The 14,305-nt window shown below is 41.7% G+C and overlaps 2 protein-coding genes across 3 annotated transcripts in view; one reads left to right on the top strand and one right to left on the bottom strand.

Moving 5' to 3' along the window:
• The window catches only part of SYN3 (synapsin III), a 291,194-nt gene that overhangs the window by 103,251 nt on the left and 173,638 nt on the right, over window positions 1-14,305 (top strand). For both annotated transcript variants that reach the window (XM_050926612.1, XM_050926622.1), the window contains exon 6: window positions 6,032-6,121. In XM_050926612.1, the coding sequence (XP_050782569.1) occupies window positions 6,032-6,121 (90 nt within the window). The remainder of the gene's footprint in view (window positions 1-6,031; window positions 6,122-14,305) is intronic.
• TIMP3 (TIMP metallopeptidase inhibitor 3) overlaps window positions 8,657-14,305 on the bottom strand; it is a 49,620-nt gene continuing 43,971 nt past the window's right edge. The window contains exon 5 of the mRNA XM_050927333.1: window positions 8,657-13,507. Coding sequence (XP_050783290.1) covers window positions 13,310-13,507 — 198 coding nt within the window. The 3' untranslated portion in view covers window positions 8,657-13,309. The remainder of the gene's footprint in view (window positions 13,508-14,305) is intronic.

Genomic DNA, 14,305 nt, shown 5'->3' on the forward strand with positions numbered 1-14,305 from the left:
TTTTTTCCTTTTTGCATTTTGATTGCAAAATAGGCATCCTGAAAGGAGGAATCTGTTTGACAAAGTTTATTGGAAACTTACTGGACAGACATAACTGTAGGGGGGTGTGAAAAATGAAATTAGGTAAAGTTAGGGAATGAGGGGTTTTTCACATTTGGTTTTGTATTTTCAAACATGATCCAATTTCATGAGGAACTTTCACAATTTTGTGGGGGGTTTTCCTTCAACGGTCTGTAATGATTCCTCCACAACTGTTGAGTGAATTGAGGCTCAAAAGTACGGTCATATTTTTGAATGATAAGTGTGAATTTTTCAGTATTTCAAAACAATTTTTTTGGAGGGATGGAAAATTAATTTGCGTTGACAACATGCACAATTTGAACTGTTTGGGGTGTTTTTAAGTGAAAATAGCTATTTCACAGAAGCTAAACAAAAAAATAAATTTTCAGGATCTCAGAATTATGTAAAAGTTTTGCTATAACCACACCAGTCCAGATGCATTGGCCAATTGTAACAATCACTGTGTTATAAAAGCTACAGTACAAAACACTGCAGGATTTCATACAGGGTAATGATGTGCAATAATACCCACAATTTTATAAGAAGAGAGCTTACACCTCTTCACGGGGTGGGGGAGATTGGAAGACTCGGAGTAAAAGATTCCGAATCACTTAGCAGCCTAAGTGCAATTGACTTTCAGTGGGATTTAGGCTCCTGGGTAACTCAGGGAATGTCTACACAGCAAAGAAAAAACCCAACAGCCGGCTCAAGCTCAAGCTCAAGCTCAGGCTGTGGGGCTGTTTGACTGCTGTGTAGGCTTCAGGGATTGGGTTGAAGCCTAATCTCTGGAACCCCCTCCCACCTCGTAGACTCCTAGAGCCCAGGCTCTAGTCTGAGCCCAGAAGCCTACACAGCAATGAAACAGCCCTGCAGCCCAAGCTCAAATCAGCTAGCAGGAGCTAGCCGCAGGTGTCTAGTTGCTGTGTAGACGTACTCTTAGCCATGTTAGAATATTTTACCCTCAGCCTTAAGATGCACTTGTCCTTTTTCTTTTAAACTCTTCCTACTGCAGTAACTTTTGACATAGAAGAGCCCAGCAAGCCTAGGCATGCCACACTACTGCACATGCATGATTGTGTAGGGATAGTAAGGGCCCAGATTGTGCCACCCATGTTTACACTGAGTAGTCCTAAGCTCTGTATGTGGTCTCATTGAAATCCATGGGGATACTTATGGACTGAGATACTACTGACCATGAGTATGGGTGGGCCCTTAGATGAAAGGAATAAGCTAGCTGAACAGCTGACAATAACATTCCTCTCAATTTAGGACACACATACAAGGAGGATACTTGACATATACTCCTTGTCAAGGTGTCAGGTATCTGGTGTGAAGAAAGTAAATAGTAAGTGTTGTTTACTCTTCTCATAACACAAGAACTAGGAGTCACCAAATGAAATTAATAGGCAGCAGGTTTAAAACAAAAAGGGGTATTTCTTCATGCAGCAGTCAACCCGTGGAATTCCTTGCCAGAGGACGTTGTGAAGGCCAAGACTATAACAAGGTAAAAAAAGAACTAGATAAGTTCATGGAGGATAGGTCCATCAATGGCTATTAGCCAGGATGGGGAGGGATGGTGTCCCTAGTCTCTGTTTGCCAGAAGCTGGGAATGAGTGACGGGATAGATCATTTGATGATTACCTGTTCTGTTCATTCCCTCTGAAATGCCTGGCTTTGGCCACTGTCAGAGACAGGATACTGGGCTAGATGCACCATTGGTCTGACCCAGTGCAGCCATTCTTATGTTCTTATCTAAACAAGAAGATAAGAGTTGCTGTACTGCATTAATCTATCGGTGTCTCTTGTACAGTATTGTGCCTATCTCACACAACATTCGTTACTGAGGTCAATATGGAAGATATAATTTTTTTCCAATTCTGCCTCATCTTATAATGGTGAGGGTGGGCAAAAAATAGTTCAGTCCTTTACCAGCACACGTTTATCACACCCATTACTACAGCAGTGCCCGAAACCTAATGCTTCAAAAAGAAGGCAAACTAACAAGCAAATACGCCATATGTCAGCAGGGCTACCCAAAGGATTCAGGGGGCCTGGGGGCCTCGGTGGCGGGGGACCCCCACTTCGGTGGTAATTCGGCGGTGGGGGGTCCTTGTGCTCCGGGACCTGCCGCTGGATTGCCCTGAAGACCCAGCTCTTTGACAGCAGGTCTCAGGGTGGAAGGCCCCCCCCGCTGCCGAATTGCCACCTAAGACCCAGAGCAGAAGAAGTGAGTGAAGGACCCCACTCCAGGGACCCCCAAAAACTCTCATGAGGGCCCCTGCGGGGCCCTGGGCAAATTACCCCACTTGCCCCTCCCCCCCCCCCCCCCGGGCGGCCCTATATGTCAGCCCAACAATTATTCAGTAGTTTTAGTTATTTTCCTAGAGTAACATATATACAGCATCTATGTGTCTGTCTGTAGATCTGCATGTGCTGTGTGTGCATGCATTGTGACATGTCTCTCTTGCCGGTGTGTTGATCTTTCTCTCTGTCTCCATCTCACTCTGTGTAACTTTTAAGTTCTGTTTTCTCACTCTGCTAGTCAAAACAGTGTTTTGTTTTGTTTCTATGGGATGTGCAGGGGTAGTCCAAGTAGTTAAGAGATGCAATCTGTCCTCTTTCCTCTAGTCCAGATCAACACCCTTGTTGCCAACAAAAATTATTCTAGCCGTGAAATTTTTCCTCTTATCTGCTGATGTGTGCAAGGGGGTGGTGGTACTAGTGATGTGATTATGCCACCAATGGAAGATTTCTGGATTTTCTCAAACACTGAATTTCATCCCACGCAATTTAGAAAAGGAAATCTTTGTGTTTGTCTGCAAATCTAAGGGCAGCTGCCATTTCAGTATGTGGCCTGTGTCTGGCACATGCCCTTCAGACTGTTTTTTACAAACTGGCATCATTTTTCATACAGGAATTATCATTTAATTTCCAAAATGCTCTCTCTTCACCAGGAAGTGCAAGACTAAATTTAGTAAACAGAAATGTGTTTGCTAAGGTGGCCCAGTGATTGCAATGTTGCGAAGGGGACCCAAATGAAAGTACTTAATAGGCTTGCACAAAATACTTTCATCAAACCTCACATTATCTTGAACAGAGCCTTGGAATTGCAACTTGAGGCATTTATGAACCTCAGACAATTCTCCTGAAAATTCAGCAAACATAGGCTGAGGTGGCTCACACTGCTGGGAAGCTAAAGGACTTTCCTCTTCCAAGGCTCTGGGTCCATTATTCCTTGAACAGCTATCCTCTTCCCCAAAACTAGTCCTGGAACTCCCTTGAAAATAGCTCCTTCAAGATGAGGGAGTCTCAAGGTTTGTTGGGAAATTGTTGGGGTGCAGTTGCAATGAGAACCTTACACAACTGAACTTTCCCATACGAGAGGGTTAAGCTAACTGAACTTTCTCTAAAAGAACCTATGGGAGTTAACTTACTTTCAAGCCCTGTGCATTGAACTTTGGGGTTCAGTTTGTGAATCTTTGCAAATAGAACTCTGCACATTCTCATGAGCCTTAGCTCTGTTTGATTACATATTATTTGTCTTGGATTAGATTTTTATTGGTAAACGTTCATAAACATCGATTTGGCCTACATGAACAAACTGAAGAAAAAATATTTTAATGGATAATAATAGAAATGTACAGGTAGGCAAAGTAAGAAAAATTCTGCTTGAGGACTTATTAAAGTTTGATTTAAGGGCATTTCCTTTGTATACTTTGACACGTGATGTTGACAGTTTTGTGTTTAATGGTTATAAACTTTAACTTTTAGAATCTGTGTGTGCTGTCATTAAAAAATTGTCTGACCTCCCCATAGCCTGCCCCCATAATTTCCTGTAACTGTGAAAATTTAAATCGATAAAAATTGAAAAGGTGCTTGAAAAGAAACACTGATATTCTCCATCAAAACTATTAAAAAAATTGAATTCTGCCAAGCCCACGTTACATGTGTCAGCAGTAGCTAGAATTATTGAGATGTTTGCTCCCAGCTGCAGCAGGCCCCAACAAGTAAATTCTCTAAATACCCATGAAAATTGATATCTGAGAGATTCATCTCAACTCAGAAATCACTGAATAAAGAGAAGTAAGCAGTCCTATTTCTGCAACATCCCTCGTCCTGATTGTCAATAACAGCACTGCTGCCAAGCTGAAAAGGAGCTTGCCTATTATAATGGTACGCTTAGCACCTAGTGAGATGCTTTAGGCATACCGCAAGGTGGCTACATACATGAATCTCAGTCACAAGGAATATTGATCATCCAGAAGATCCTTCCATAAGCAATTTCAATGATGTTTCGCCTGTTACTGTCTCCTTTCATCTCCAAGTCATACTGACATATTGTCCTCCATAAAATCTGTCTTTCATGCCTCAAGAACTTACACATATTAACTCTTTGAGTGCCACAGCCTTGCATACCCACCTTTCAAATATTAGATTTTTTGTTTTACCAATGAAAGATAAAGGAGTGTGGCATACATGCAACTTACACCAGGCAATAGACTGTACGTGTAATAGAGTGTAGATATTTGCAGTTTGTCAAATAGAAGTTGAAATTCCTTGTGATACAAACAAATTATTATAAGGTGGTATAAGGTGGATAGAAATCAAGACTCTGCTCTCTTGGAATAGCTCTGTTATCCCACTGTCAGATTATCACATTATGGGAAACTTTGTCTAGCTGTGTGTGACCCTTGATGATAAACAGTTAATTATATTGTGTTATCCTGGCTTACCATGTTAGCTCTTGTGCATGAAGTACTTGCTGAGGACTCTGCTTTCCAGCAAAGATTTTGCACACTGCTTTCCTCAAATAACTCGCTTAGGATGATGTCCCCTTTGACCCCCAAGATAAATGGGGAAGTAAGAGGTGAACCGTTCTCTATTTCATTCTGTGTGCATCATGCTACATGCATGTGAGACTGGTGACAGACTCTTTCAGGTGAACCTAGTCACAAGAGATGTTTATATGATAGACATCAGGTTCATGCTTTCTTTGCCCAGCACTTAAATTGGATGGTGTAGAACAGTGGTTTTCAACCAGGGTATGTGTACCCCTGGAAGTATGCAGAGTTCTTCCAGGGGGTACATCAGCTCATCTAGGTATTTGCCTAGTTTTATGTGAAAAGCACTAGCAAAGTCAGTACAAACTAAAATTTCATACAGACAATGACTTGTTTATACTGCTGTATATACTATGCACTGAAATGAATGTACAATATTTATATTCCAATTGATTTATTTTATAATTATATGGGTAAAAATGAGAAAGTGAGCCATTTTTCAGTAATAGTGTCCTGTGACACCTTTTTTTGTTGTTGTATTTTTATGTCTGATTTTGTAAGCAAGTAGATTTTAAGTTGGGTGAAACTTGGGGTTACTTAAGACAAATCAGCTTCCTGAAATGGGTACAGTAGACTGGAAAGGTTGAGAGCCACTACTGTAGAAGACTCTCTCTTTCTAGTGAGCGTCTCTTTTGATTATTCAGACCTTTTAAGAAACATCACCAATCCTTTATTTGGCTGCATAGGGGAGAGAGCGCTATTTTGTTTTGTTGCTATACATGAGTGGTACTACTTATTTCTGTCCCAAGCACACGTGTGTGTGTCTTAAGCCCTTTCCTCCAGACTGTCAAGATGAGCTGCTCTCTCTTTACTCTCAGCCCTTCTATACTGTGAAAGCTAAGCCTGTTTATAGTGGACCTGTAATTGAACGCAAGCTGGTCCACTTCCAGCCTCTTCACTTAACTCCTTCCCTTCTCTCAAGATGCCTGGGTGTTATGCACCCAGTGAGAGAGAGTGATAGCTTAGCATGCTATACCCATATTTTTCACCTTTGTCAATTGCAGAAAGGTGGGTGGGAGAAGATAATGTGATTCCCTTGCCCCCCGCCACCCTTCATAGCAGCACTTTTTAAAAGCACTGGTTTATTGTCTAATAAACAGCAGATTCTCTCTTGCTCTCTCTCTCTTTAGTTCTCTCAGCTAATTAAAATCTTCAGCTCGCTGGGTCCTGAGAAGTTCCCCCTTGTGGAGCAAACATTCTTCCCAAGCCATAAGCAGATGGTAAGTATCCTTTGTTTATTTTAATGATGATCTAGTTGGGGAAGATGCAGCGAATCTGTGGTTGGAAGTGGAAGGAGTCACTCACGCTGGGAGCCTTAAAACAATAGCTGTGTCTTTACAGACAATAAATTCCTAGCAGAAAAATAGCAGGCATAGAACACTGCCCTGGGTGCCTCTTTGTTTTTCCCTCAGTTCTTGGAAGTACACAGATGATGAAAGAGTGAGAAATAAATTGCTGACCCTGGTTGTCATAGGTGGGGAAAAGGTCTGTTTGGATGTGACTGAGCTGGTCTTTGCACTCTTCCTAATGAATAGAAGAGCAGGAAGATCAGAGGTGTGGGATGCCGAAGGAGTTTCTTTTAAGAGAATGCTGTGCTGCTCTTGATTTGTCTCATCTGTGACATCTATTAGACATACTTACCAGCTTTTGGATTGTTAAATGAAGTGGTTTTGAGTTTTTGAAGATTAGCTTTTATTCTATTTGGTTTGTGAAATTTGCTGTAGCATAATTGCTCTTGGTGTTTATTCATCCTATCTGTGAACTAGAACATACTGTACCTTAGACCTGCACAATAATTAAGCAATCCATGGGCTCCTTAAAGGCAGCAACTTGCTAAAAGTGCTGGGTAGTTGTCTCCTTTTGAACCTGGGGAAGGAGCAGAAGTGGGAGTATTTAAACAACTCAGCTGTATTTCTTTTATTTTTCCCTTATAAGTGACCCTAGGCAGAGGCATGACTACTCTTAGCCTGGCCCTTTGAGAAACTCGATGGTCAACATGCATCCATGAACCTATGACTCCTTCTGCCTCCCTCAAAAATCTCAAGAGTCTTTTTTGTCTATGAGCCCTGACCCCATGTCTGAATTATCACCTGCCTTTTAGTTTATATAGCTGGGTTCTTTTTTAATTCAGATGCAAGGCTGGTGGGATTCGCACATAGACAATTTAAGGGCAATTTAAGGGCAGCCCTACTTTTGAGATGAAAATTGGTGTCCTCCCTCAATTACTCATATGACACTCCTAATACAATATCTCCTGACTTAAATCCCTCTTATAGGCCAGTACACAGCCCTGCAATTGAGAGGTCATAAGGCTAGAAGGCCTGCTCCAGCTAAGTATCAGAGGGGTAACCATGTTAGTCTGGATCTGTAAAAGCAGCAAAGAATCCTGTGGCACCTTATAGACTAACAGACGTTTTGGAGCATGAGCTTTCGTGGGTGAATACCCACTTCGTCAGATGCCTCTGACATGCATCTGACGAAGTGGGTATTCACCCACGAAAGCTCATGCTCCAAAACATCTGTTAGTCTATAAGGTGCCACAGGATTCTTTGCTGCTTACTCCAGCTAAGTAGATCAGGGCTGTACATGCATAAGACAAGTGGAACAGTATTCAGATAGGGCCCTCCACCATTTTTTGTCTGTTTAATTTTTGTTAATAAGACCAGTGCTACCAACTTCCCTAGTCCAACCTGTTGGGTTCTTCCTTAATCTTCATTGGTAGGATTAGTGGTGATATAAGGGTTGGGTACTGTAGATAATCTTTTAAATGAATGGACATCCAATAACGGCAGTTATCAAACTTCTATTTTGGGATTTTTTTATATGTTTTTGTTAAATGCAAATGATCAGAAAATGCATCTTTGCATGTCAAAACTTTTCCCAATGCTAATAGGCTCATATTTAGAAAAGGGTATGGATGAGGACTAGTCAGAAAGCAGGTCAGAAAATGGTGTGTGTGGAAGGAGGGTGCTGTGATGGAAACTTTTGACACCCACCACCTCCCCCTCAAAAAATGTTGTCAAAATTTTCCATGGAAAAATTCTACTTTTTGCCAGAAAACCAAATATTTCTGATAAAAACTCAAAATTGTGAGGGAAAATTGGCACTCCTCTGTGAAAATATTAACGTAGTTGAACATCCAACTTTCTGTCCAAAAAAAAAAAGCTTTGATCGAAAATTTTCGACTATCTGTAACTACTCACGTTAAAGAGAGATTACAAGGGTTGAGATTTTCACAATGGAAAGGATTTGATTGAGTAACCTCCACCTTCTCTCATTATGGGCAGTAAGTCAATGAAAACAGTGGTATATTGGATAAAATGTGCTTCAAACTAGCCTCTGTGGAGCAGCCTGTTTTAATAGCAACTGTACCCTGTGCTGCGCACACAACCAGTGCAAATATTCCTCCTCAGGAGCAGTCAGTGTTTGTTAAACGTTCAGCCATAGTGGCTGCTTTGCTCTGTAGTGATCCCATCTGGCCAGCTAAAAAGAGGAGCTCACAGGCTCCAAAAGGGGTTTTCTTCCATCTTGGGCCTGGTGACCCCAACAGCAGAACCTCAGGAGAGTGTTTGCTTTAAAAAGAGAGAGGGATTGTTGAGGGAGTCCTTAGGAGTAGAACAATTGACAGGGGCTTAATTTTCACATCAGATCCAATGAAAAAGCAATATTTGTGTATGTTAAAGTATATGGTACCAGTTGTATATGGTTAAAGTAACAGAGACTGACTAACATAAGCGAGGCAGAGACAGAATACCTGTGATAGAAATAAAACCACTTTACTGCTCAGAAGAAAAAGACACTATAAAAATTGAACATTATGCAGTATTACCTTAAAGACAATATACATTCATTGAGTATAAAATTTATAAATAACATGGAGGGAAAACCATAAACAGTGTTACAGAATTTAGCAACAAATATATTTCTTTGGGAGAAAATTTTCTCCCAGGCTTCGTTTCCTTTCCCAAATTTCTCTGACTACCAGGAACAGCAGAGGGGCTCAGTGAAGAAAAGGGAGTGACCAAGATACTGATAAAGCCGCTACAACAAAAGCAGCGACATAGGCTTAGTGGATTTTTATTTTTGTAAGGATTTTGTCAAGATTTGGTGGACAGAAAACTTTGACTTGCATTAAAAAAAAAAAGTTTGCACCATCCTTTGAAATTTGTCCCTCCCTCCCAAAATACAAAGGATTCATAGACTTAAAATTTATTTTGAAAAATGTTGAAGAAATATACCTGGAAAGTCCTGTGAAACAATGGGAACTCTTTCTTCCTTGTGCCTTCACTTTAGAGTTCCTATAAAGTGGTGTGTTCGTGGGCACCCTGAAGTAGCATTTTGCCCCACTGGTGAGTGTGGAAGATCTGCGTTGATGAGTCAGACATTAAGGGTGTGTCTACACTTTGACCTGAGGTTGCAAGTACTAATATGCTAATAACAGAGTGTAGCCGGAGTAGCAGGAGGGGCTAGCTGACAAGTAGCATCCCTTTATGACGCTAGACATGTACTAGGAGTGACTAATCTGTCCCTCCACTGGCGCTGCTGATCGGAGCTAGAGTGGGTTTGTCTACTAGAGTGGGGAATTACACCCCAGCTCAAAGTGTAGATGGGGGTTATGTTTGGCACACCAAAATTAGGCCCTGATCCTGCACTTTACACTGTGTTGGTGGACTGCTCTGTCTGCACAGAGCCCTATTAATTTCAGTGGGACTCTGCACAGGAAATTCCACATACATATAATCCCTCTCCACCCTTTCCCTAAAGAGAAAAGGGAAAAAAACACCCTACTCCAAATTGTAAAAGGAAACCATTTTTCAAGAAACAAAGAGTCCCCAGGCAGAGTTGACAGTCCAAACATTCCGGTACTGTGCTTGTGATGAGAACTGGAAAGTGAAATTGGATTTGAAAGTGAAACTGACATATCTGTTGTACAAGCTCAGAGAAGAGGCAACAAAACTAAATGGACATAAGGAAACTGCAAAAATAGTCTAGAAAAGTGAGCTGGGTTTGTAAAAATGTAGTTTTAATAATATTGATTTATTTAAAACCTAGCAAAAGTGTATTTGTTTAAAAACTAAGGCCCTGATCATGCAGACACTGATGTAAGTAGTCCCATTGACAGCATCTCTTTCAGCACAGAGCATGGTTGATGGGGATGTTAGAGGCCACATTTCAACCTTCGCAACAAAGAGGAAGCAGCAAGATATTGGTGCAACGGCAATGGCAACCCCCGCTCATCTGGGAAAACACCACCCTGACGGAGTTTTCACTGCTGTCCTCCAGACAGAATGCCTACATCCTGCAGGGCCTGTTGTAATCCAGAAGGAGGGTGTTGTACCTTGGCAGGTTGGAGTGATCTTCAGTGAAGGAAAGGAAGAGTAGATAGAGAGGCAGAAATTTAGGCACTTGACCCCAAAGCCCATTTAAGTCCATGGAAAGACATCCATTGATTCCAAGGCAAGCTTAGTCCATAAAATATCTGTTCCTGATAGTATTCTTTTTAAAAAACCTGGAAGCCTCACAAAAGAAATGTATTTTGTGCTGGTTTCTTCCCCCACTCTTTCCCTCTATTCGATTCCACATTTTAAAAAGCCTCTACGGCTGCATCTTTATTTGGCAAAGGAGAGGGTTGCTTTCCAAGCCCCTGCCTTTACCAGTCTAGCTGTCTGCATGTCAAATATATTTTTACCCTCTGTAAATATAAAATGGAAATATGAGTAGGAAAATAACACTGCTGGTAGCAGGGTTGGGGGAGTTGTTTGTTTGTTTACAAAGCACATAGATATATTACAGCCTACTTAGGAACACACATCTTCGTAGCAACAAAAAGATTTTCACAATAATGTGATTGCAATACTAAAATGTTTCAGCTATTTATATGATTTTAAATTATACAGTCAGTGAGCAGGTAAAATACAGAGCCACAGTTTAATGGAAATCCAAATCAACATCTGACAACTCATTGCATGACAAGCTTCATCTCGCCTTCCAAAACTCGGAGAAATGGCTGTGCTCAATTATTTGATGATCACTAAAGCACCTTTGATCAAATGGTAGTTGGGTCAGGCCTTGATTAGCTCTAGTGATGATCACTCCACAAGTTGTGAAGTGCACTGGTGGAATTATCATTGCCAGAGATGCAGGGGTAAGTTCTGCTTTCAGTGACAACTGTGACTGCACTGCAGTTGCATAGAGGAAACAGAGCAGAAATTGGTCCCCTGTGCTCATGGCCCAACTTGATGATGCCCAGCTCAAAAGGGAAGCAGCCTGATGTAGCACTTGACCCTAAAAAGCAACCTAATCTCCCTCTTTGATGATTAGGTCCATGACTTAGGGGTAGGGACAAGGGGTGGCATTTTTAAGTGTGCCTTGGCACAAGTCCCATTGACTTTCAGTGTGCTGTATGCTTCTAAACCACTTAGGCATTGTTGAATATTCCACCCAAGGTCCCTTCTAATCAAACAATTCTATGAAAATGCCAATCACATGCATTCTGCTGTAAGAGTCTTCTATTAAATGGGCCAGATCCTCAACTGGTGTAAATCAGCATAGCTCCACTGAAGTCAAAGCCCCAAAACGATTGATGCATCAATCCCAACACTAGAATACACTCTTCCCCCTCTCATAATGGCGAAGAAGCCCCAAACAAATTGAAAAGATCACTGCATAGAGAATGCTATATTGTCCCTGTCTAGCATGACTGCAATGCCTTTTCTTGCTGACAGCAGCTCTGCTTCCTAAGTGGAATGAACTGAAGATACATGGCTATGTAAGATAAATAATTATAATAATAAAAAACAAAAACAAATAATGTTGTTACGTGTTGTCCTCCTCCCCCATACACTCAGTAAAATATACAGTCACCCATTTTGTCAGTAACCCCTCCTCCTCAACATTAAATCTTAAAATATTTTTATTTAATAAGAAAATTTATATTATAGTTTTCTTAATAAAAACAAAACAGAACGAAAAAATCCTCCAGTCAACAGTGAAGCCAGGACCATCCCTTCCCCCATGTCACCTCAGGAATAAGAATGTGCCCACAGCTACGTTAACAACAGCTTGGGGGAAACAGAGCACTTGATCCACTTGGAATCCCCTGGACAACTGAAATGTAAAGTTCTAGGAAGTGCCTGTCAGGATGTTGCTTTTCCTTGCCTCCCTCCACCAGCTTTTGCTTTCATTACATATCCAACCGCAGCCAGTGTAGCTGTAGGAGGTAAGTCATGGTAGTTGAAGGCGGGGCACAAAACAGTGATTCTAACCTCTACTGCAGGTACACTGGAGTTTCAATATCTTTTACCAAAAATAAATCACTGACTCGGAATGTCAAGATTTCTGTTTTAAAACACAATCAAAGCATTCATTGTTTATAACACCAAATAATTCCACGTCCTGTCAAAAATAGCTTATGTCATTACGTGTATATACATCTTACTTCAGCTAAACACTATTTTGGCAATAGATTTCTTATAGCAATAAACCCTAGTGAGTATCCCTTTCCCCCTCGCCGTGGGATTGACTGATTTATTTTTAGTGTTGATAATTTTCATTTGTTTGGTTTAAGATGGTCACAACGGAATTTTCTGTGGGAGCCAAACTGCAAAAATTTCAAGAGCAACCCTGTTTAAAAGAGAGAGACTCAGCATTTCACCTGCTTCGTTGTACTTACTTAAGTGAATTACCTCCCTGAATGCAGGTTTTATTTCAAAAACCTCACGATAATAATAAACCTCTCTTTGTGTTCTGTGGAACCCCCAGACTTCCAGTGTGCTCTATCCTTCATACTGTGACTGAATGAGCCAGGAAGACATTCAGTCCCTGGTGCTTTAACCAGACAATGCAGTGTCTTAACACCGAGTTCTCCCACTTCTGAAGTCAATCACACTTCCAACTCCCCATCTGAAGAAGGGTTTGTTTGTTTTTTTGCTTTATTTACTGATCTAGTTAATTGAACCAGTTTCCCCTTCAAATAGTTTCAATCTGCATAATTTGTGCAGTGTGTACACGAAGAGGGCTTGGGGAAGCCAAGGCAAGGAAGAAGGATATAGTGCCCAACTGGGATAGTTTTTATATTTTTGTTTTCCTAAAAAAATATAGATTATATTGCTATAGATAATGATACATAGAGAGAGCAAGGGCTCCATAATTTTTTTACGGTGTGCAAACGAAAGTTCCCAGACAAATATAATCTGACTGAAATGGGTGATCTCAGAATCAAAAAAGGTGATTAAAAACAAATTCAGTATGACAGTATAGACTCTCTTTTTTAAGCGTTCGAAGTGCTAAAATTTGCAAGAAAAACAGGCACTAATTTCATTGTCATCATCATGATCTGGTAGGAGTTATTGTCCAAGAGAAGCTCAGCCACAAGGGAGGGAGGAAAGGAAATGGGGAAGGAACTGTGCTCAGGGATCTGTGGCATTGATGATAGTTTTATCAGGAGGCGCCCATCCTCTGTACCAGCTGCAGTATCCTTCCTTCTGTCGGATGCAGGCATAGTGCTTTGATTGGGACCCTGAATGACCGATGCTGGAGAGCATGTCTGTCCAAAGACACTCGTTCTTGGAGGTCACGAAGCAGGGCAGGTAGTAGCAGGGCTTAATCTGCAATTATAATCAGCAAGTGGAATGGGGTAAATTGAAGGCACATTTTATAGGACTTTGGTTTTAAATCAGAAACTGGTGTTTTTGAAATTCTTTTTAAGCACTAACGTGCTAACTAAAAAATTAAGCCCCGATCTTGCAAACACCTAAACATGTTCTTAACTTGCCCACACAAGCAGTGCCATTAATGTCAATGGCACTGTTCATGTGCTTAGAACACTGGTGCGCAAATGTTTCCAGTAATGCCCACCTTACCATTCCTGGGATTTGTCGCTCTCCCTCCCCCACCAGGACTTGTAATCCACAGATTCCCAAACTTTTGTTTGCTGAGCCCCACTTCAGAGATTCATGTCCCATGCCCATACCCCTCTTTTTAGCAGGTTTAGGGGAAGGAGTACCCTGTACCCATGGGGGCCAGGGGTGGGGGGCACTAGCTATGTGGCAGTTCAGGAAACCTTCTGCTCCCTGCAGCAGTCAGGTAGTTTTGCCAGCTGGGACCCTGCTCATCTTGCTCCCTGCCTGTGCAGGGCAGCACTGAAGGGCCAGGGTCAGGACCGAAGTGGAAAGATGCACCCATGGGTACTGGACCCCTGTTGGACAGGGTCCCCTACTGACTCCAGCCTTTGAGTGGGGCCCTGTCTGCGGTTTCCTTGCGCAGGCTCTGTCTGCCCAGGCAAGTGAATGGGACTGTGCCCTGGAGCTGTGCTGAAGGGCCAGGGTCAGGAAGGGGCTCTCTCTGGCAGGTAGGTCAGTACTCCCAGGGTATAGCCTTTCATTCTCCACTCGCAGAGTCTCTGC

Source organism: Gopherus flavomarginatus, chromosome 1, assembly GCF_025201925.1.
Source record: "Gopherus flavomarginatus isolate rGopFla2 chromosome 1, rGopFla2.mat.asm, whole genome shotgun sequence".
In the NCBI taxonomy this organism is placed as follows: domain Eukaryota; kingdom Metazoa; phylum Chordata; order Testudines; family Testudinidae; genus Gopherus; species Gopherus flavomarginatus.